At 38.8% G+C, this 25,102-nt stretch overlaps 2 protein-coding genes across 3 annotated transcripts in view; both read right to left on the reverse strand.

The window, feature by feature from the left end:
• LOC115419861 (helicase with zinc finger domain 2-like) overlaps positions 1-5,530 on the reverse strand; it is a 40,077-nt gene extending 34,547 nt beyond the window's left edge. Inside the window, exons 1-2 of one of the 2 annotated variants that reach the window (XM_030134915.1) lie at positions 5,309-5,530; positions 1,483-2,949 (exon numbers count right to left, since the gene is read on the reverse strand). In XM_030134915.1, coding sequence (XP_029990775.1) covers positions 1,483-2,834 — 1,352 coding nt within the window. In that variant the 5' untranslated portion in view covers positions 2,835-2,949; positions 5,309-5,530. Of the gene's footprint in view, positions 1-1,482; positions 2,950-5,295 lie in introns of both variants that reach the window. The other variant, XM_030134916.1, reaches the window with a different exon arrangement.
• A 1,091-nt stretch (positions 5,531-6,621) lies between these two features.
• stmn3 (stathmin-like 3) overlaps positions 6,622-25,102 on the reverse strand; it is a 41,021-nt gene continuing 22,540 nt past the window's right edge. Inside the window, exons 2-6 of the mRNA XM_030134945.1 lie at positions 20,011-20,106; positions 18,336-18,514; positions 16,490-16,681; positions 6,740-6,892; positions 6,622-6,703 (exon numbers count right to left, since the gene is read on the reverse strand). Coding sequence (XP_029990805.1) covers positions 6,833-6,892; positions 16,490-16,681; positions 18,336-18,514; positions 20,011-20,106 — 527 coding nt within the window. The 3' untranslated portion in view covers positions 6,622-6,703; positions 6,740-6,832. The remainder of the gene's footprint in view (positions 6,704-6,739; positions 6,893-16,489; positions 16,682-18,335; positions 18,515-20,010; positions 20,107-25,102) is intronic.

The raw sequence follows: 25,102 nt of genomic DNA on the forward strand, positions 1-25,102 counted from the left end.
AGCACAAAATTCTGTTTTCACTCAAATGTGGACGTGTCTGCCTCACAGCACTACAACTGCCCATGTGGACTAAGGACTAAACTGAGCATGTGCAGAGTGAATTAGGTCAGTCCTAAGTTGTTCCTGATTGGAGCAACTGCAAGAGTTACAACTGACCTGTGTTACAACTGTCCCCGGTCTCCCCTACACTATTAACACCCAGGCCTGTCTGCAGAATGAAACTGTAAGGGAGACAGGAAGTGCATGGACATGGGGGTGTGTGGGGGGGTGAATACTTCATAAGGCGGGGGGGGGGGGGGGGGGGGGGGGGGATTATGATTATGTGATTGTTTGTGTGTGGGGGTGAAAGTGTCATTGTCTGAGCAGGAGTGAAAGTGAAACTAACACACTTTACTGTTCCTCTTATTCTCTGGGCAGCACACACACACACACACACACACACACATGAGCAGTGAGTGACAGAATCTCCGTGCAGCAAAAAAAACTTCATATATCGGCTACATATTGGCCGATGTTTATTAATTGGTGATACGCTATAATCGGCCTGATTAATCGGCCGGCTGATTAATCGGTCGGGCTCTAGTTTGGACTCAGTGAACTGCATCTCAAGAAGCACGTCAACTTAACGTCATCTCATTCTTCAAAAACAAAAAGGTATTAACCTCCTGAGACCCAGGAAAGTACAAGTTTTGGCTTTGTTTAAATGAAATAATTGCCTATATTAGAAACATTGTGATGCAACAGTTTTTTGTTTTGTTTTTTGCATTTCTTTAATATTCTTATGGACTGTCCTCTGCACTGGACAGTTTTACCCTTGGTCACACTGGCTGAAGGGTACTGTCATCAGTCGGTCGTCCGTTCGTCCGTCTGTCCGTGCAAAATCTTTGGCGTGCACTAAGTCAGGCCGAGGGTTTTCAACTACGCACACATGATGTTTTTTTTGTATAAAGCTGTGAAACTGTTGTCAGAAAACCCATAGCTGGGTCTGAGGAGGTTAAAGAGGTTTAAATGTGTTATCATGTCTATTCTGTTGTTTTTACTTGGTATTTTTTACTTCACTGTTTTTAAGTGTGCAGCTGCTTTTCTGTCTTTTTAATCTGTTCTTGTATTTTAGTCTTTTATTTTGCTGTTTATTCTTCTGTACGACACTGTTTTAAGTGGACAGCTGTTTTGTGTTTTTAATCGATTCTTGTATTTTTCTTTTATTTTTGTTGTTTCCCTGTAATTCACTTTAGAAAAAAGCATCTGCCAAATGCATAAATGTAAATGTAAATGTAAAAAGGTGAAAATTCCTCAACTCTGCTCATATTAAAGCTGCAGAAACATCTTCAACAGACCGTGATGGGAGGAAAGTTCTAATAACGACACTTCTGGCCTTCTGAGTCTGAACAGTTTTCCCACAACACTGTTCAGTTACTGACAGAACTGGAACTGATGTTGGACTCAGTCCTCCATGTTCTTGTCAGCCTGAGTGTTTCGTACCTGTCACACATCCAGAACTCGGCGCGGCGGTCGTGCGGCGGCCGGCGGCCTCTCCAGCGGACACTCGTGTCCTCAGACAGTAACTGGGCATGCTCCAAAGACGAGCAGTGTTTGTAGAAGCTCTCTGGAGACGACAGGACGAGGAGACACACTTTGCAATACATGGTGACCGGCTTGGACTCCGCCCGCCCAGCTCCGCCCATCTGAAGGAGAAGACAGCGAACGGGAAGCCCCGCCTGCTCCGCCAGCCACACCTCCATCTCCACCTGGCTCTGGGCGGAGCCGCAGTGGCTGGCGCCGTGCCAACAGGGCTTCCCCTCCCGGACGTGGCTGCAGTATTTGGGCGGGCCGTTGGCGGGCGGCGGCCTCACCTGGTTGTAGACGTGTTTCCTGTTGTCTGATTGGTGGTGGACCAACACCGGCTCCCACAGGTGGGCGGCGTCTGCTGAGCAGGTGTCGTTCCACTTTTTCACCGCCAGCTTTGGAGGCCGACCCTGGAAGCAGACTTTACACAGCTCCATGAACTCACCGGGGAAGTGTTGGAGGATGCGTTTGGCTTCGTCTTCTGGAGTTTTCTGTGTCGCTTCGGACTCGCCGATGAGTCGGAGGAGTTCCACGATGTTCAGGTTTCTGTCTCTGATGTAGTTCCAAACCGTGGCCTCCTCCTGGCTTCGGGCAAACGTACAGTTGTCTCCATGTTGCCTGCATCCTAAATCCTCTATGAAGTATCGACAAACTTCGTAGAGGACGTTTGGACCCATCCGGACACATGTGGGTCGGTCGGACACAGGCCTCCACTGGTTCGACGCTTTGTCTTTAGCGAGAAGGAGATTTCTGTTGCATTTGTGACTGACGGACCGAACGGCGTAGGTTACTTCTTTCTGCTTAACAGAGCAAACATCACATACAGCTTTCAGATCTAGAGTCGGTAGGAGGTCCGACGGTTTGGCCTCGGTGCTTTGAGCAGAAGCAGATCCTCCTCCGTCCAACCTGGCGACTAGTCGACACAGTTCCTCGTGGTCCAAGCCCTGACGCTTCTGAAACGTCCACACCGACGCCTCCTCCTCGCTCCGGGCGTAAAAGCAGCGATTCTTATGCTGGGTGCAGCCCTGGTCCTCCACAAAATGCCAACAAACCAGGTACTGGCTCGGGTTCGGGAAGGGGGGTCGACGTTTGATGGGCCTCCAGACGGTCCGACCTCGGCCTCGACAGAGCAGGACGCTGCGTCCACACTGGTGTTGAACCGCCTTCAGTCTGTACGTGATCTCCTTGTCTTTGACGGAACATTTATCACAAACAAGTTTGAAGTCAAACGACTCTAAAAGTGGATCCAGTCTGGATGGAGGCGACATCTTGACAAATGTGTAACCGTCAAGTCCAGTTTGGAAAAAATAATAGATAAACTAAATGAAGGGTTTTATCGACAGTAAACTGACAGCAGAAGCACCTCAGGTTTTAGATGAAACTCTGAAAAGAAAAAGAAAAGACTGCGTTCAGAATAATGTGACATTTACAGCATCTGGATTTTACAAAACAGAAAGTTCAGTTCATGAGGAATGAACAGAATCACTCATATTTTTCATTCAAAGTGCGACTATACATTTAATCAGAATCACAAAATCAGCCTGAGTCCTTAACATTTTTGTTTTTATGCTAATTTTGTTGAATATTTGTTGTGACATTTGTGAATGATTCATCTGTGCATTTTCCAAGTAAAGTCGAGTCAAAATAGGTATAAATATTTATATAAATAATCATATTCTGACTTTTCTGACTCATCAGGGAAAATATTTCAAACTCGGAGCAGATTTTGTCTCATTCTGTCAAAAGTCTTAACGCAAATGAAATTATATTTTCACAATAAAACCTGCAGCAAAAACATTCAATGGCTGATGTACTTAATAAAAAACTACTTTTCTTACATATCATTCTATGACACATTATTCTTTTTACTGTTACAGGTTTTTAAAAAAACACAAAGAAAATTAGGCGTAGAGAGCAGTATAATGGGAAAAAATGTAAAATTAAAGGGTTTACATGTAGTCCTTGTACTGTCAAATATTAAAAAATTATCCAAAAGTGCCATCGTAGTGTTTAGGAAAAAGATCTGTGAGGTTGTGCAAAAGATAACAATACAGATATGAAGCTAGTGTAGGAAAGGTTCGACTGTCTTCCACATATAACTATTAGAGGTAAATCTTCTATCAGACAGGGGTGGTTGTTTGTTTGTTAACCTGCTTTACTAGTTTCAGGTACTTCCTGCCTGTGATGCTTCTGATGAAGGCTACAGGAAGTAGCTGAAACTAGTAAAGTAGGTAAACAAACAAATATGAAAGATACGAAGCAAAATTATCAGTTATAGAAACAGATAAATTCAAAAAAATGTAAAAGAAGAACCAGACTCATGATGCACCGACTACAAAATTCTAGATAAATCATCATTATAAATATAAAAATAGTTGACGTTAAGAGTCCAAGTAGATTAACTGTATGAGTCAAGTTAATGTGATGAATAACTGATGAACAGAAGCTGCATCTTAAATCCATTAGATGGCAGAGTTGTGCATTTTTAGACTGAGTAAGGACAGACCGAAAACAGGAAATCACAGGTTCAGTTTCAGCTCGGATTACTGGTAAAAGAGGATTCAATTAAAGTTTAACGGTGATAATGATGATTCACTATTAACATCTACAATACCATAGACTATTATGACTGATAATAATAATAATAATAACAATAATAATAATAATGTTTACAGTGGTTAAAATCTACTGTTTTAATGGAAATATATGTATAATTTCACAATAACCAAAGAATATGAGAAAAACAAGTATTCACCCCTGATAACGAGTTCAACCATTATGACTAATAATAATAATAATAATAATAATAATAATAATAATAATAATATGGTTATTTACAGTCAAAATCTGCTTTTTAAAGAAAAATATATTCATAATTTAACAACAGTTAACAAATATGAAAAAAAACACAATTTAGACCACTACTACTACTACTACTACTACTACTACTGATAATACTACTACTACTACTACTACTACTGATAATACTACTACTACTGATACTACTACTACTACTACTACTACTACTACTACTACTACTGATAATACTACTACTACTACTACTACTACTACTACTACTACTGATAATACTACTACTACTACTACTACTGATAATACTACTACTACTGATAATACTACTACTACTACTACTACTACTACTACTACTACTACTGATAATACTACTACTACTGATAATACTACTACTACTACTACTACTACTACTACTACTGATAATACTACTACTACTGATACTACTACTACTACTACTACTACTACTACTGATAATACTACTACTACTACTACTACTACTAATAATAATAATAATAATAATGCTAATAATAATACTAATAATAATAATTATGACAATAATAATAATAATACTAATAATAATAATAATAATAATAATAATAATTATGATAATAATAATAATAATAATAATAATAATAATAATAATAATAATAATAATGCTAATAATAATAATAATAATAACACTAATAATAATAATTATGATAATAATAATAATAATAATAATGATGATGATGATGATGATGCTAATAATAATAATAATAATTATGATAATAATAATAATAATAATAATAATAATAATAATAATAACACTAATAATAATAATTATGATAATAATAATAATAATAATAATAATAATAATAATACTAATAATAATGCTAATAATAATAATAATAATAGTGCTGGTGATGCTGCTGCTGTTACCGGTGTCCCAGACCTGGACTGGGCTGCTCCCTCTTCCTCCCTCTGAACTTTCCTGCCGGTCCCTGGTGGTCCCTGGTTCCATGTGGACTCCCGGGTCCAGATCCCGCTCCGGCTGTCAGACTGACACTGATCCGACCTCCTGACCCCCTGACCCGGCTCTGTTCACACCCGCTGTCCCCAGGTGGACCTCTTTTATGCGGCTGTCTGCTGAAAGCTGCCGCTCTAACTTTCGTTTCCTATTTTTTGCGTCAGCGTCGTCTTGGATGCTGGGCATGCGCAGTGAGTCGGAGTTGCATCGGATGCTGCTGAGGCTCCAGTTTCACTTCCTCTCACATAACAGTCGGATGATGGTTTGTTTTTATCATCACATTCATCTTAACTAGAGTTTAATAACATTTAACCCTTTACTCACTGTTGATGAGCTCAGATCCACTGAATAAACAGTAATTCAGTGTTTTGTTTTGTTTTTGTTTTCTTTGTAGTTTTTATTCAGAAAACACCATCATCTCCACACACCTTCAATCTCAGAAAATAAAAAGAAATAAATGTAATTAATAAATAAATAAATACACAAATGTTAAAAAGAAGAAAATGATTGTCACTGAAACGGCTGATATCACTCATATTCTGGCTGTGTGGTTTTAAATCATCAGTTTCATCATATTCACCTGGGCTGAGGTGAACTGGTAGAGGTCAGAGTTCAACAGGTAAACATCATCATATCCACTGTGTGACGAACCAGCTGCAGATGACTGACATCAAACAGCTCCTGTTGGTTATTTTTGATGAGTTAGATAAAAATTGGACCCTTTGCTGTGTTTAAGGGTAAAAATGACAGAATGAATAAATCTGTAAGTCATTAGAAGAAGTGAATTTGTGCATAAATGATCATTTTTGTAACATCATGACGAATATATGTGATGTTGAGCAGGTAAAGGGATGATACGTTTGATTAATCGCAGATAAATATTATATTAAAACCAAACCAAAACATTTATACAGTAATCAGAGGAAAAGAAGAAGAAAAACAAGGAGGAGGAGACGAAGAAGAAGAAAAAGAAGATGAAGGATGATGAGAAGAAGAAGATGAAGAAAAAGAAGAAAGAGATGAAGAAAAAGGAGGAGAGTGAGGAGAAGAGGATGAAGAAAAAGAAGAAGGAGGAGGAGAAGATGAAGAAGAAAATGAAGAAACTGAAGAAGGAGGAGGAAGAGAAGGAGGAGATGATGAAGAAGATGATGAAGAACGAGGAGGAGAAGATGAAGAAGAAGAAGATGAAGGAGCAGGAGGAGTAAAGCCGTGGCTTTGGATTCAACACAGACTCAGTGTTTTTGGCTCAGAGTTGTTCTTTATTCTGTCTGTTTTTTGCCGAGTGTGTGCGATTGAACCGTGGTTTGGTCAGGTGGTGGTGGTGGTCGTCGTGGCGGCGGTTGTCATGGTGGTGGTCGTCATGGTGATCTTCTCGGGGTTGAGTTCTGGAAGGTTCTCTGTAGGATGAAGGTGTGAATACTGGACAGGAGGGTTCAGAGCTGCGCTCGCTCATTCGGACAGGTCCACCTGCCGCTCTTTGTTCCGGCGGACCTCGACGGCGTGGACTTCCTGTGAAAAGAGGAAACAAAACGAAATTTAAAGAAACGGAGGAGGAGGGGGCGGAGCTTCTGCAGAAACGACACTGAAACTCAGAAATAGATGGTCTGAGGAAAGGTGGGATTTCACAGGAAGCCACGCCTCCTCAAACCTGTTCTTCACAGACAGACGTTTCCTGTGCACGAACCTTCACCCACATGTCTGACTGTAAACACGTCAAAAACACAATAAAGCGCAGGAAGTGAGGTGGCATCTGTGTCCAAAGTGCAAACCTGACTTTGAATGAGTCACATTGTAGTCACTTTAAAGCAGGAGGAGTCCAACTCCTGTCGGCTCAGTTCCACATTCAGCCCAGTCTGATCTGAGGTGGGCCGCACCAGGAAGAAATACCAGTGGAAAAGTCCAGTTATGTTATGGCCAGGCTTATGTTCACAAAGGGCCCTTAAAAACAGGAACACTGCAGTGGCCCACAGGTGCAACAGGCCAAAAAATACCCACTGTAAGAAAAAAAACAGCCCCAAAAATTATCCACTGTAAGAAAGAAAGAGACAACAGGCCAAAAAATACCCACTGTAAGAAAAAAAACAGCCCCAAAAATTATCCACTGTAAGAAAGAAAGAGACAACAGGCCAAAAAATACCCACTGTAAGAAAAAAAACAGCCCCAAAAAATACCCACTGTAAGAAAAAAAACAGCCCCAAAAATTATCCACTGTAAGAAAGAAAGAGACAACAGGCCAAAAAAATACCCACTGTAAGAAAAAAAAACAGCCCCAAAAAATACCCACTGTAAGAAAAAAAACAGCCCCAAAAATTATCCACTGTAAGAAAGAAAGAGACAACAGGCCAAAAAATACCCACTGTAAGAAAAAAAACAGCCCCAAAAATTATCCACTGTAAGAAAGAAAGAGACAACAGGCCAAAAAATACACACTGTAAGAAAAAAAACAGCCCCAAAAAATACCCACTGTAAGAAAGAAAGAGACAACAGGCCAAAAATACACACTGTAAGAAAAAAAACAGCCCCAAAAATTATCCACTGTAAGAAAGAAAGAGACAACAGGCCAAAAAATACACACTGTAAGAAAAAAAACAGCCCCAAAAAATACCCACTGTAAGAAAGAAAGAGACAACAGGCCAAAAAATACACACTGTAAGAAAAAAAACAGCCCCAAAAATTATCCACTGTAAGAAAGAAAGAGACAACAGGCCAAAAAATACACACTGTAAGAAAAAAAACAGCCCCAAAAATTATCCACTGTAAGAAAGAAAGAGACAACAGGCCAAAAAATACACACTGTAAGAAAAAAAACAGCCCCAAAAAATACCCACTGTAAGAAAGAAAGAGACAACAGCCCAAAAAAATACACACTGTAAGAAAAAAAAACAGCCCCAAAAAATACCCACTGTAAGAAAGAAAGAGACAACAGGCCAAAAAATACACACTGTAAGAAAAAAAACAGCCCCAAAAATTATCCACTGTAAGAAAGAAAGAGACAACAGGCCAAAAAATACACACTGTAAGAAAAAAAACAGCCCCAAAAATTATCCACTGTAAGAAAGAAAGAGACAACAGGCCAAAAAATACACACTGTAAGAAAAAAAAACAGCCCCAAAAAATACCCACTGTAAGAAAGAAAGAGACAACAGGCCAAAAAATACACACTGTAAGAAAAAAAACAGCCCCAAAAATTATCCACTGTAAGAAAGAAAGAGACAACAGGCCAAAAAATACACACTGTAAGAAAAAAAAACAGCCCCAAAAATTATCCACTGTAAGAAAGAAAGAGACAACAGGCCAAAAAATACACACTGTAAGAAAAAAAACAGCCCCAAAAAATACCCACTGTAAGAAAGAAAGAGACAACAGCCCAAAAAAATACACACTGTAAGAAAAAAAAAACAGCCCCAAAAAATACCCACTGTAAGAAAGAAAGAGACAACAGGCCAAAAAATACACACTGTAAGAAAAAAAACAGCCCCAAAAATTATCCACTGTAAGAAAGAAAGAGACAACAGGCCAAAAAATACACACTGTAAGAAAAAAAACAGCCCCAAAAATTATCCACTGTAAGAAAGAAAGAGACAACAGGCCAAAAAATACACACTGTAAGAAAAAAAACAGCCCCAAAAAATACCCACTGTAAGAAAGAAAGAGACAACAGCCCAAAAAAATACACACTGTAAGAAAAAAAAACAGCCCCAAAAAATACCCACTGTAAGAAAGAAAGAGACAACAGGCCAAAAAATACACACTGTAAGAAAAAAAAACAGCCCCAAAAAATACCCACTGTAAGAAAGAAAGCTACAACAGCCCCAAAAAATACCCACTGTAAGAAAGAAAGAGACAACAGGCCAAAAAATACCCACTGTAAGAAAAAAAAACAGCCCCAAAAATTATCCACTATAAGAAAAAAAAAAGCCCCAAAAATTGTCCACTGTAAGAAAGAAAGAGACAACAGGCCAAAAAATACCCACTGTAAGAAAGAAAGAGACAACAGGCCAAAAAATTATCCACTATAAGAAAAATGAACAGCCCAAAAATTATCCACTATAAGAAAAAAAAAACATCCTCCACCTTTTCAGTTAAGGGGGTGCTGTTTACCTGAAAGGTCTCTTGCTTTAAATTAAGGACACCACAAAAAATAAAAGCATAGGCTGAAGATTTTTAAGGCCTTCAGCTAATGTGGCTAATGCTAAGGAAGTAACCCACCAGAAGTGGAGGTCAGTGCGCTAAAAATAAAGTTATTTTAAAAATATATAGTGGATAATTTTTGGGCTGTTGTCTTTTTTTTCTTACAGTGGATAATTTTTTGGGCTGTTGTCTTTTTTTTCTTACAGTGGATAATTTTTTGGGCTGTTGTCTTTTTTTTCTTACAGTGGATATTTTTTGGGCTGTTGTCTTTTTTTTCTTACAGTGGATAATTTTTGGGCTGTTGCACCTCTGGGCCACCTTAGAATAACATGAAGAAGTTGAATCGTCTTAAGAAAAACAAGTGCAGTTTTAATAATATTCTGCCTCAGTTTATCAGTTTGTCATTTACACATGTGTGTTACAATCACACTAAACATTTAGGAACAGGCAGAATATTGGTAAAACTGCATTTACTTTTCTTCAGATGTTTCCGTTTGTTCATATTTGTTCAGATTATTCACATTTTTTGTACATGTATAGTTTGGTAATGGAAACATTTTCATGTAATTAGACTTTTTTTTACACCTAAAACACAAAGATAAAATCCGCCGTTGTCATTATTTACAGGTTATTATAACATTTTCCTGGTTCTGACCCACTTCAGATCTAATTGGCCTGTATGTGTGTGTCTGTGGAACCTGAATTCAAATGATTTTGACTCCACTGATTGTTCACATCTTCAGTGTAATTTTTGCATTTCACAAATCCATCCTGTGGGCCTGATTGGACCCTTTGGTGGGCCGGATTTGGTCCCCGGGCCGCATGTTTGACACCTGTGTTTTAATGTATTAGTTTCAGTTTGCAGTCGCAGTTTAATGTCATTTATTGCCCCAGAAACATAAAAAGCTGTAAATGAGTCAGAGTTTTATCTGTGATGGCTGACTTAAATAGAACTGGTCATTTAAATGAGTGTACTTGTATTTATCTGTATGGGGGGGGGGGGGGGGGGATCAAACATACGACCCGTGGACCAAAACTGGCCGCCACAGGGTCCCATCCGGCCTGAGGGGTGAATTTATGAAATGACAAAAATCTAATTGAAAATATTAACAATCCAGGATGTTAAAGTCGTTTTAGTTCAGGGTCCACACTCAGACCAGTTTGATCTAAAGGGGGTCAGACCAATAACACACCATCAAAAACACCTAGAAATAATGACAACTACAAATCTGTGGCTTTGTTTTAGTGTAAAAAAGTGAAATTAAAGGAAAATATTTGCATTTACAAACTGTTTTTTCATCAATAATCTGAATAACATGAACAGATCTGAACAACCTGAGATGTCTTCAGAAACATAAGTGTAATCTGAAGACTGTTCTTTGTGTTCGTACATATTCAGCGGTGAACGTACTGGTCCGACTGTGCACTAACTGAACCACATTCACCCATCCAGACCCAGTTCTACGTCTGCAGCCGTTCCTAAGTGAATTCTTCTCCACTTTGAACCTTTCTTCAGTGAATTATAAACATCTGCTCTTATATTTGCTCTTTATTTTGTATTCTTCAGTGAAAATCAGGTATTTTCCTGTATTTAATTTACTACCCTGCCCCCCACAAGGGAAGGAAAGAGGTTCAGTTTGTTACCTCCGCCAAGGAGGTTCTGTTTATGCCAGGGTCTGTCCGTCTGTCCGTTAGTGTGCAACATAACTCAAAAAGCTATGGACAGATTTTGATGAAATTTTCAGCGTTTGTTGGAAATGGGATAAGAAAGAAATGATTAACTTTTGGGGGTGATCCGGAAGAAATCCTGGATTCTGGATCACTTTGAAATTTTCGTTAACATTGTGGTAAATGGGGCCAAAATTTTCGTTTCCCAATATCTCGCTTAATTATTGACCAAAACTCATGAAATTTAACTCAGGAATTGACAATGGGGTCCTCTATCACATTTCAAAGGCTGATCCAGATCTGATCCAGAGGGCGGATTTTATCTCAATTTATATCAAAAATGGGGGTGCCCTTACTTTTTGGCCTACTGTGCCTTTAATATTAAAGGTAGAAATTTCTGACAAGCGCCATCGTGTAGCTCAGTCAGTTCCGCATCGGGAGTATGCCACCGGATTTCATGTAGCTTTAATACTTCAGGAGCTAGAGCCAGAAGAAAACCGCCATTACAAGAAATGTGATTTTCGTGAATAACTACTGAACTAATAAGGATATAATTATGAATCCAGTTGCTAATGGTGTGTTTTCATGGTCAAGGAATCTTAAAATACAGGTAAAATAAATATGGGACTAATATTTATGGTGGAAATCACAATATGGGGGAATTGTGCAAATCTCATGCAATTTGACTCAGGGATTTACAATGGGGTGTTCTATCAAATGGCAAAGACTGATCCGGATGTTTCAAAAAGTTATGGACAGATTTGGATGAAAATTTCAGGAAATATTGATACTGGCACAAGGAACAAATGATTAAATTTTGGTGGTGATCGGGGGGGGCACTGATCTGCCTTGGCAGAGGTCTGCGCTCTCAGAGTGCTTTTCTAGTTTGTTTGTTTTGAACACTTTAGCAGCAAAACTACTGGTTGAATTCCTACTAGACTGGGTTTATAGTGCAAATGTTTTTATGAATTTTTTAAATCTTTTTTTTCCTCCCATTTCCCTATAACGAGTGAACGTTCACATGTCTGTAGCAGCAAAACTATTGGTTGAATTCAGACCACATTTGGTTTATAGACTGCCAGTAACCCAGAATAGATGTCACTACATTTTTGGAAAAGTAGGTCAAACATCCAATTTTTTATGATTTTTTTTTTTTTTTTTACCCCATTTACTTATAATGAGCAAAATTTCAAATGTCTATAAAAACATCAATTTTGTTTCAATTTACTTCAAACTTGGCACAAATATATAGAGGTAATTAATATACTGACATCAGCACATGCACAGACATGATGACATCAGCACATGCACAGACATGATGACATCAGCACATGCACAGACATGATGACATCAGCACATGCACAGACATGATGACATCAACACATGCACAGACATGATGACATCAACACATGCACAGACATGATGACATCAGCACATGCACAGACATGATGACATCAGCACATGCACAGACATGATGACATCAGCTGGATCGAAGCCAAAATAAGATACAATCTGTGTGAGGGGCGGGGCTTGTTGTGCCTGGAACCACTTGTTGATCATGTAAATGTTCATAAAAGCTCCAGTTAAAGATGAGGGTTATTACATCAAAAACAGAGAAAACAAAGAAAAAGGGACTTTTTCAGTCAAATCTGTCATTAACTGAACATAAACCCAGTGCGTCCGTCCACTGGCGTTAACTCTGTCCTCCTCAGACCCAGGACATGTCAGCAGTACCAGCTTTTCTGGTTTTTTATTAAATAAGTGCCTCTATTGGAAACATCCTGATGCAACAGTTTTTTCAGATGCAGTTTTTAACATTTGTATGGCATGTCCTTTGTGGTGGACAGTTTTCTTTTCTTTTTTTTCATATAAAGTTGTGAAATTCTTGTCTGCAAATGTGGACAGAAAACCCAGAGCTGGGCCTGAGGAGGTTCAGGGTTTGACTGCTGAATCAGTGTTGTAGAAGATGATGGTGTTTCCATGGTAACCACGGAGCCTCTGAACGTCCAAATGGGTCATATGTGATGACCATGAAAAGATGAAGAACTGTATTTGACACCAGTTATTGACATGTACTGACAGGATTAGAGGATCAGCAGGTATGAACCAGTTTACCTCAGTAAATAGTTTCGGTCACCAGTGTGTGTTTGGGTCTGTAAGGGTTAATGTGTTCACTTCCAGCAGGTTCTGCTCTGTGATGTTTCCTGTTTCCTGTGGGTGTCGAGTTGTTCTAAATGTCTTGTTGGTAAAGTCAACATTTACTTCATAGATGACACTGCAGATTAAGTTCATGTTGACGACGTGAGTTTAATGTGTATTTATGAGTGAAACCCCGAGGACTCATCGAGACGCCGACCAATCCTCATTTAGATCCCAGGTGTCAAACGTGTCCCAAGGATGGGAAGAGAGTCGTAGCAGTGCAATCACAGAGCAACAGTGGAACTCCGCACTGACCCTTGTTCACTTGTCTTCGATTTGTGCTAGGCATAAATTAATTCAATGCAAGGTTATTTACAAGATTCACTACACTAACTCACGATTAGCCAAGATTTATCCCTCTGTAAGTGACGGCTGTGGCCGATGCCATCTCTCTCCTGCCGATCACTCTCATATGTTCTGGGCGTGTCCTAACTTGGGACCATTTTGGGCAGAAATATTTCACACACTAACTGCAGCATATGGTTTTTTTGGTGCTCCCAATCCTATGTCTGCAATTTTTGGTGTCTCCCCTGCTTCAAATGTACCGAAAGCGCTGAAGCGGGCTGTAGCATTGACCACACTTAGCCCGAAGGTTGATTCGACGTAACTGGAAGGTCTCCCATCCTCCTTCACATGTCCGGTGGGTACATGAGGTGCTTTACAATCTTAAGGTTGAAAAGTTGAGAGTTTGTCGTAGAGGCTCAATTAAATCATTTCATACCACTTGGGATCCATTTTTACAGCATTTCAGTTCTTTAAATTTTCCTCAGAATATAGATGATTAAGCATCATTGAGAAAGAGGGGAAAGGAGAGGAAAGGAGGGAATGAGAAACTGTGTAGTCTTTCCCTTCTCTTATTTCTGTGTACTACACTAACTTTTTACTTTTACAATTTGAGTTCCTTCATCACTATTTATGGTTTCTGTTTTTGGTTTTCTTTTATGTTTTTCCTTATTTTTTATTTATTTATTTATTTATTTATTTTTTGGCCTGTGGGCTGGGTGTTGACCGTCAGATATGTCATTCTTGATTGTGCATTGACTGTTACGAATTGATGTGTCTGTCGTGTTCATTGAAAATGTTCAATAAATATAGTTGGGAAAAAAAAAAAAAACATGCGTCCCAAATCTGCCCTCCAAAGGGTCCAGTCTGACCCCTGCAATGAATGTGTGAAATACAAAAATGACACTGAAGAAATTAACGATCAATGATGTTACAATCATTTTAGGTCATTTCAGGCTAAAGTGGATCAGAGCAGTAAAATACTATCAGAAAAACCTATAAATACTGAAAACTGGAAATCTGTCTCTTTGTTTTAGTGGAAAAAAAGGAAAATTACACAAAAATGTTAACTTTTACAGACTAGCCTTTAACAAAAAATGTGAATATCTAAAATGTTTTCGGGCGACACGGTGGTGCAGTGGTTAGCACTGGTGCCTCACAGACAGAAGGTCCTGGGTTCCATTCCAACACCAGTGGACGGGGGGTGGGACCTTTCTGTGTGCAGTTTGCATGTTCTCCTCGTGTCTGCGTGGGTTCTCTCCGGGTACTCCTCCTTCCTCCCACCATCCAAACACATGCACTGATAGGTTAATTGGTTAATCTAAATTGCCCATGGGTGTGAATGTGACAGTGACTGTTTGTCTCTATATGTTCAGCCTGCGATGAACTGGTCACATGTCCAGGGTGAACCCTGCCTTCGCCTCTAGTATGTAGCTGGGATAGGCTCCAAGAGACCCCCATGACCCTAGTGAGGAGAAAGTGGGTTCAGAAATGAATGAATAAAATGTTTTAGGAGAAGTCTGTGGAATTGTAATCATATTCTGCCTGTTCTTATATGTTGTGTGTATTTGTAGATCCACTGTGATCTGTACGTTGTGGTTCACTTGTAGAAATGATAAGCTGAGGCAGTTCTGTCAGACTCCTGTTAGTTCAGTTCCACATTCAGTCCAGTTTGATCTGCAGTGGGCCGGACCAGTACAATAATAACTGTGAAAAAAGGAAAATTCTTTTATGAGCAGGTTTACATCTACAAAGTTTTCTGAAAAATTCTAAATAACATGAACAACTGGAAATGCCTTAAGAAAAACAAGTGCAATTTTAAGAATATTGCATATGGCAAATTGCAATATGGCAAAAAAGATTTAGTAACAGGTGGAATATTGGTCCGATTTCATTTACTTTTCTAAACACATTTCTGTTTGTTCATATTTGTTCAGGTTATTCACATTTTTTGTAAAAGTATAGTTTGGTAATGTAAATATTTTCATGTAATTTTACTTTTTTTACACCAAAAAAATAGAGAAAATTTGTTGTTGTCATTATTTATAGGTTATTCGGATCATACTTGACTGGTTCTGACCCACTTCAGATCTAACTGGACTGTATGTGTGTGTATGTGGAACCTGAACTCAAATGATTTGGACTCCAGTGATTGTTCATATCTTCAGAGTAATTTTTGCATTTCACAAATTCATCCTGTGGGCCGGATTTGGCCCCCGGGCCACATGTTTGACACCTGTGAACTAAGGCCTAATATTGTTCACAGTGTACTTATTTCACTGACAGATTTTCAGCTTGTTCATATTTGTTCATGTTGTGTTCAAGTACAGTTCGTAGATGTAAACATTTTCAGGACAGAATTGACTTTTTTCAGTCAAAAGTTCTTATCCTGTTACTTCTATGATTGTCCTGGTGCGGCCCACTGCAGATCAGATCAGGCTGAACGTGGAACTGAACCAACAGGAGTCTGACAGACCTGCTTTAGACTCAGAACGTGGACCTTCTGTGCACTTCAGTGTTCGTAGGAATCCGCAGCTCCTCCTTCTGATGTTCACTCAGTTCTAATGGCACTCAGTCTGACGCACACATGTCGAATGTTTGGGTTCAAAAAGCTGATGAACATCTTGTTTACAGTCGGTTTGGACTGCTCTGTTACGAACATGACATGTTGTCTCGGTCTGAATGACACAAAGCTGCTGTTGACTTCCTTCCTGACATCACTTCCTGTCACATCCTGCTCAGATTATGACGGTTTTTGAATAAACCTGGACCCTGACCACACCCACCGGCCCCTGACCACACCCACCGGCCCCTGACCACACCCACCCTGTCTCTCAGTCGCTGTTTGAGGGCGTTGAGCTGGGCCTGCCGGTTCTCCTTGTTCACCTCCATCTTGAGGATCAGCTTCTCCTCCGTCTTCCTGCTGAAGTTGTGGTTCTCCTCGCGGGCCTTGAACAGAACCTCCTGCACGTGCTCCCTCTTCTCGGCCAATTGCTTCAGCACCAGGGCCTCCTGGGACTGGGGGGCGGGGCCAAAGGAAAGGGGAGGAGAGTTCAAAGGTCAAAGGTTAACTGGCCTTATTATTTGGGTCCTCCTCCTCCTCCTGTTCTTCCTCCTCAACCTACTCCTCCTCCCCTCCTCTTCCTTCTCCTCCTGTTCTTCCTCATGCTCCTCCTCCTGCTCCCCCCCCCTTAATTCTCATACTCCCCCTCTTCATCCTCCTCTTCATTCATCTACTCCTGCTGCTCCTCCTGCTTCCCCTCCACTGCCTTCTCCTTTTCTTCCTCCCACTCCCCCCTCCTCCTCCTGCTCCCCCTCCTCCTCCATCTCCTCCCCTTCATCCTCCTCCTCCTGTTCTTCTTCCTCCCCCCCTTCCCCCTCCTCCTCCTCTTCCTCCTCCTCCTCCTCTACTCTATCTCAGTTAACGGTGGCAGATCTTCGTCACAGACTAAAACCAGGACAGTCTGGTTTATTAAAAGTCTGATATCTGAGGAACAGGTGGAAGTTTAAGACGTCGTGCATTAAACCTGTGTTCTCATGATCCATGGGATAATAAAGTAGATTAGAGCAGACAGTAACAGTGGGATTAGATGAAGGAATGTGCTTGTGACATTTGACTTCAGTTGTTGTTGTTGTTGTACGTCTGACGCTGTCAACCCTGAGTCATGTGCATCATGTTAAAGATGGTGAATGGACCGACAAACAGAATAATAATAATAATAATAATAATAATAATAATAATAATAATAATAATAATAATAATAATAATAAAATAATGATAATAATAATAATAATAATAATGATAATAATAATGATAATAATAATAATAATAATAAACATAATGATAATAATAATAATAATGATAATAATAATAATAATAATAATAATGATAATAATAATAATAATGATAATAATAATAATAATAATAATAATAATAATAATAATAATAATAATAATAATAAAAAATAATGATATAATAATAATAATAATAATAATAATAATAATAATAATAATAATAATAATAATAATGATAATAATAATAATAATAATAATAATAATAATAATAATAATAATAATAATAATGATAATAATAATAATAATAATAATAGTAATAACTGTGGATTTTATTGATTTTTTTTGGTTCATTTGTGTCCAGTTTTAAATCATTTTGTCCATTTTTATTCATTTCTTTCCTAATTTAATTTCTCATTTTGACTTTTTTTTGACTGTTTTATTCATTTTGTCGTCTATTTTGTAAACGTCTGTCCTTTTTGTTCACTTTGTTGTTTATTTTATTAATTAGGTTGATAAGTTTGATTGTTGTTTTAACCTACATTCATTTTCTACAAGGATTCCATCAAAGTTGAACAAAATAATTTACAACTTCTTATTGAACTTCATTTTTATTTTGCTTATGACTCAGCAGAATCTGAATCCAACAGTGTTTTTTTTTAAATTAATTCTGTCGTCGTTTCCTCGGTTCTTTATGTGATGGTTTGTATGTTGTGTTTTTTCACAGTTTTTCCACATGTTCCTCAGTGTTCCTCAGGTTTTGTCGTCACTGTGCTGAGTTTTATCACAACCAGCTCATCGTTTCAGAGTCTACATCGTGTCAGAACATTATCTAACATGGACGTGGATCATCTGGGGTCCGGTTCTGGTCCGTGCTCACCTTCCTCCTCTCCTCGGCCGCCTCCAGCCTCTTCTGGACCTCCTCCAGGGACACCTCCTTCCTCGGGGGGGACGGCAGAGACTGAAGCTGAGGTTTGTCTCCGACCAGATCCAGGTCCTTCAGGATGACCTCGAAGGCTTGGCCCGAAGCCCGCTTATTCATGCCCTTCACCTCCAGGTCTGGGTCCAGAACCAGAACCACCAAAAGGAAACAGTCGGAAACAGGAAACACGGTCGGAAACAGGAAACACAGTCGGAAACAGGAAACACAGTCAGAAACAGGAAACACAGTCAGAAACAGGAAACACAGTCAGAAACATGAAACAGTCGGAAACAGGAAACACAGTCAGAAACATGAAACACAGTCAGAAACAGGAAACAGTCGGAAACAGGAAACACAGTCAGAAACATGAAACAGTCGGAAACAGGAAACACAGTCAGAAACAGGAAACACAGTCAGAAACAGGAAACAGTCGGAAACAGGAAACACAGTCAGAAACATGAAACAGTCGGAAACAGGAAACACAGTCAGAAACATGAAACACAGTCAGAAACAGGAAACACAGTCGGAAACAGGAAACACAGTCGGAAACAGGAAACACAGTCGGAAACATGAAACACAGTCAGAAACAGGAAACACAGTCAGAAACATGAAACACAGTCAGAAACATGAAACACAGTCAGAAACAGGAAACACAGTCAGAAACATGAAACACAGTCAGAAACATGAAACACAGTCAGAAACAGGAAACACAGTCAGAAACATGAAACACAGTCAGAAACATGAAACACAGTCAGAAACAGGAAACACAGTCAGAAACAGGAAACACAGTCAGAAACATGAAACACAGTCAGAAACAGGAAACACAGTCAGAAACAGGAAACACAGTCAGAAACAGGAAACACAGTCGGAAACAGGAAACACAGTCAGAAACAGGAAACACAGTCAGAAACAGGAAACACAGTCAGAAACAGGAAACACAGTCAGAAACATGAAACACAGTCAGAAACATGAAACACAGTCGGAAACAGGAAACACAGTCAGAAACAGGAAACACAGTCAGAAACAGGAAACACAGTCAGAAACATGAAACACAGTCGGAAACAGGAAACACAGTCAGAAACATGAAACACAGTCAGAAACATGAAACACAGTCAGAAACATGAAACACAGTCAGAAACATGAAACACAGTCAGAAACATGAAACACAGTCAGAAACAGGAAACACAGTCAGAAACAGGAAACACAGTCAGAAACAGGAAACACAGTCAGAAACATGAAACAGTCGGAAACAGGAAACACAGTCAGAAACAGAAGACAGACGGGTTAACAGACAGACAGGTTGACAGACAGACGGGTTAACAGACAGACGGGTTAACAGACAGACAGGTTAACTGACAGACAGACAGGTTAACTGACAGACAGACAGGTTAAGTGACAGACAGGTTAACAGACAGACAGGTTAACAGACAGACGGGTTGACAGACAGGTTAACTGACAGACGGGTTGACAGACAGACGGGTTAACAGACAGACGGGTTAACAGACAGACAGGTTAACAGACAGACGGGTTAACTGACAGACAGGTTGACAGACAGACGGGTTAACAGACAGACGGGTTAACAGACAGACAGGTTAAGTGACAGACAGGTTAACTGACAGACGGGTTAACTGACCTCCGTACTGGTAGAGGCTGTTCTGATGTGGTTTTGTGTAGAAACAGGAGCAGAGCAGAGACAACATGGACGCCTCCTTCACCTTGTCCACGTAGGCTGAACACGACGACAACAACAACACATTCAGAAAAATACCATTTGTTCAAAACAATGGAAAAAACGTAAACATACGTAGAGCCGAGTCCATGAACCGTTAATACCGCTAGAATAAATGAACATTTACTTATTCATTAAAACTCAAACACGTCTAATTTCGCTGATTATTTTCTTCATTCCTTGATCATTTTCTTGTTTTTTTTATTTATTTATTATTCTAAGTTTTGTTCATTTAATTTAGTTCTTTACAAAGTTATTTTATTCCTCGTCTTGGATATTCGGTTCATTTTTTAATTATTTTATTGGTTATTCTGCTCACTTTTGTTCATTTTCTTTATGATTCTGTTCTTTTTCTTCATCATTCTGGTTATTTTCTTACTTATTCGTACATGATTCAACCCCTTGGCCTGTAGACGTTGTTGAGTTTCCGAGGAACACGTTCCTTCTACATGTTCCATAACTCATACGACCCATGCCCATGAGAACAGGTTTGACTCAACACCATTAAACGTGCTGGTCTAAACCTGTCTGTGAACGCATCACCACTGGATGTGAAATCACTGCTGTAGACGCTCAGAGTTCACACTGAACACAAAACACACAGACGCACACTCTGATCTGATCCAGGTGTCATCTGGATCTGTATTTGTTTTGCTTTAAGTAAGTACGTAAAATTCATTTATAAAGCACTTTTCACAGATAAAAATCACAAAGTGCTGTAAATAAAACAGGTGCAATAAAACAACATAAGAATGATTTCATAAAATAAATAAAAAGGGATAAATCCATCTACCAAAAGCTTTCCTTCAGACCAGGACGGGGATACTCTGAACATCACAATGTGACTTTATCTGAACCTTATCCTGCAAATACACTACGTGGACAAAAGTACTGGGACACGTTGAATTCAGCTGTTTCTTTTCTTACAGGAGTCTGAGATACCAAAAAAATATAAAAGATATAGTTTTATATTGGGATGGTTTTTACTTCATTTTTTTCAACTTTAATTTTTTTCCCCCTTTTTTTTTAGTTTTTTTTTTTTTTTTTATGACTATGATTTTAAATGTTTTACCTCTAAAGTTCTAAAATATTTTTGGTGCTCTGACCAAGGAATGAAATGACGAAAACTAGAATTGAAACAACATTTTCGTTTACTGAAATAAATAAAAACTATGATTACAAGAAAAAACAATAACTGAAACTGCATAGTGTGCTTACAAAATGAACTAAAATGCATGAAAATGATGGATCCCAAGTTTTTGTTTTTGTCAATGTCAGATTGATATGAAATCGATTTATTTCGCTCGAGCGATCCGTCAGTTCTCATCACTTGTCATTTAGAGTCATTTTATTGTCCCCACTCTACCTGGCAACATGGAGAGTAGGAAGATAAGAGATATGAAAAAACTAAAACTAATACCAAACAAGAAAAGCACTCAGAGAGCGCACACCTCCGCCAAGGCAGATCAGTGGGCCCCTCCCCCCACCTCCCAACCCGATCACCACCAATATTTAATCATTTCTTCCTTGTGCCAGTATCAATATGTCCTGAAAATTTCATGAAAATCCATCCATAACTTTTTCAGTTATCTTGCTAACAAACAAACAAACAAACACACGCACACACACAAACACACAAAGCAAAGTGATGACAATACCTCCTGGTGGAGGAAACTAAACTAAAACTAAGCATTTAGAAAAAAAAATAAAACTAATACAAATGTGCAAACCTGCATTAAAAACTAATTGAAACTAACTGAGTTAGAGGAAAAAAAAGAGTCAAAACTAAATAAAACTAAACTATGATGAAAAATCCAAAACTATTCGAACCTCGGCTCTGACTGTAAATAATTTTCTGCCACAAGAAACCATCTATCTTCACATCTGACTGAAGAAGAAAAATGTCCCATTAAACGTGAAGGAAATATGAATGTTTTTATCTCCTATCATCATGAACAGGACATCTTACAGCTGTAGACATGATGTGTCCCGATATTTTTGTCCATGTAGTTTAGAAACATCAGTATTTCCTTAAAGTTTAATGGGAGATTTTCTTCCTCAGTGGGATGTGGAGAAAGCAGATGGTTAAATGTGGTAGAAAATTATCATTTAATTTAAAGTAAAAGCAGAAGTAAAAACCCTCTACATTTTGGAAGCAGAAATAACACTTTAAACCAAACTAACCATGCACTGATATTTATCCTGAAATAAACCTGCACATTTTTGATCTGGTTTTGTATCCCAGAGCCATTAGTACGGTGGCCCAGAGGTGCAACAGGCCAAAAAATTATCCACTAGACGAAAAAAATTATCTACTACAAGAAAAAAAAAGAGAACAGCCCAAAAAAATTATCCACTAGATGAAAAAAATTATCTACTTCAAGAAAAAAAAGAGAACAGCCCAAAAAAATTATCCACTAGATGAAAAAAATTATCTACTTCAAGAAAAAAAAGAGAACAGCCTAACAAAATTATCCACTATAAGAAAAAAAAGAGAACAGCCTAAAAAAAATTATCCACTACATGAAAAAAATTATCTACTACAAGAAAAAAAAAAAAGAGAACAGCCTAAAAAAAAAATTATCCACTAGATGAAAAAAATTATCTACTACAAGAAAAAAAAGAGAACAGCCCAAAAAAAATTATCCACTGTAAGAAAAACAAAGAGAACAGCCTAAAATAAATTATCCACTAGATGAAAAAAAAAAAATCCCCTATAAGAAAAAAAAGAGACCAGCCAAAAAAATTATCCACTAAAAGAAAAAAAAAAAGAGACCAGGCAAAAAAAATTATCTACTGGCCCAAAAAATTATTCACTATAAGAAAAAAAAAAAGAACAGGTGAAAAAATGTATCTACTATGAGAAAAAAAAGAGAGCAGCCCAAAAAAATATCCACTATAAGAAAAAAAAAACATCATCCACCTTTTCAATTACGGGGGCGCTGTTTACCCGAAAGGTGCCTTGCTTTAAAATTAAGACCACCACAAAAAATAAAAGGACAGGCTGAAAAATTTTAAGGCTTTCGGCTAATGTGGCTAATGCTAAGGAAGTACCCCACCGGAAGTGGAGGTCGTGCGCTAAAAAATAAAGTTATTTTAAAATATAGATATTTCCATTAATATAGTTTGCAAAGCAGTTAAATGATTAAATACGGTTCCAGTGTCTGCTCAAGGTTAGGCATGGGCGTTAAATGGTTAAGGTTAGGGTTAGGGTATGGTTGGGGTTAGTTTTCAGTGGTAAATGGCCCTTGTGTGCACTGTGTGAAGGTTTGTTGCTAAGCTAATGCTAACGCGAAAAGTTGACGGCAACTTTGTGTTATTTTATTTTGAGAGGAGGAGAAGAGGAGCTTCCTGTGGAGCTCCACTATCATGGCATCGCCCATTTGTTTGCAGGTAGACCTCTGCTCCTCAACTCAAACGGAGTGTCTTCACTAACACTAGATCAACAAGGACATTTTGTGGAGATACAGATGTGTGCCGTGGTACCGCAGTGCCTCGGCACCTGGCAACGAGCTGAGCTGTGGTACCGAGCCATGGTACGCGGTGCCGTGCTGGGGTACCTGGCACCGAGCCGTGGTACCGCGGTGCCACGGCAAGTGGTTGGCACCGAGCCGTGGTACCGCGGTACGTCGCGGCACCAGCCGAGGTGCCACGGCATCTCGCGGCACCAGGTGTCGGTGCCGCAATATGCACTCGCTGTCTCTCAACAAATGGGCGATGCCATGATAGTGGAGCTCCACAGGAAGCTCCTCTTCTCCTCCTCTCAAAATAAAATAATTTTAGAACTTCTTGTAGCGAATATTCATCAAAAATGATACTGAATGTCAGGCAGTTGAACAATTCAACACCGTAATCACACAATTGTTTACTCGCACTGGTAGTTCACAAAGTTGCCGTCAACTTTTCGCGTTAGCATTAGCTTAGCAACGAACCTTCACACAGTGCACACAAGGGCCATTTACCACTGAAAACTAACCCCAACCATACCCTAACCCTAACCTTAACCATTTAACACCCATGCCTAACCTGGAGCAGACACTGGAACCGTATTTAATCATTTAACTGCTTTGCAAACTATATTAATGGAAATATCTATATTTTAAAATAACTTTATTTTTTAGCGCACGACCTCCACTTCCGGTGGGGTACTTCCTTAGCATTAGCCACATTAGCCGAAAGCCTTAAAATTTTTCAGCCTATCCTTTTATTTTTTGTGGTGGTCTTAATTTTAAAGCAAGACACCTTTCGGGTAAACAGCGCCCCCGTAATTGAAAAGGTGGATGATGTTTTTTTTTTTCTTATAGTGGATATTTTTTTGGGCTGCTCTCTTTTTTTTCTCATAGTAGATAATTTTTTTCACCTGTTCATTTTTTTTTCTTATAGTGAATAATTTTTTGGGCTAGTAGATAATTTTTTTTTGCCTGTTCTCTTTTTTTTTTCTTTTAGTGGATAATTTTTTTTTGGCTGGTCTCTTTTCTTTCTTATAAGGGATTTTTTTTTTTTCATCTAGTGGATAATTTATTTTGGGCTGTTCTCTTTTTTTTCTTATAGTGGATAATTTTTTTAGGCTGTTCTCTTTTTTTCTTGCAGTAGATAATTTTTTTGTCTAGTGGATAATTTTTTTAGGCTGTTCTCTTTTTTTTCCTTATAGTGGATTATTTTTTTGGGCTGTTTTTCTCTTTTTTTTTTCTTGTAGTAGATAATTTTTTTCATCTAGTGGATAATTTTTTGGCCTGTTGCACCTCTGGGCCACCGTACATTAGAGAAGAAACAGCTGAATTCAACATGTCCACATACTTTTGTCCACATAGTGTATGATGGTGCAACAGGAGGACTTGAAGTTCAGCTGTTACCTAATAGGCCCCGCCCACTGGAACCAGATAATCCGTCTTATTACTAATTAACCACATAATTATATTGTGGATGTGTGTAAACCCTCTGGTTTGGTCTGTTGGTCTTCTGTAGTTCCTGCTGTTTGTGTACTTCTGTTTATTCC

This window comes from Sphaeramia orbicularis, chromosome 5 (assembly GCF_902148855.1).
Source record: "Sphaeramia orbicularis chromosome 5, fSphaOr1.1, whole genome shotgun sequence".
NCBI lineage: Eukaryota > Metazoa > Chordata > Actinopteri > Kurtiformes > Apogonidae > Sphaeramia > Sphaeramia orbicularis.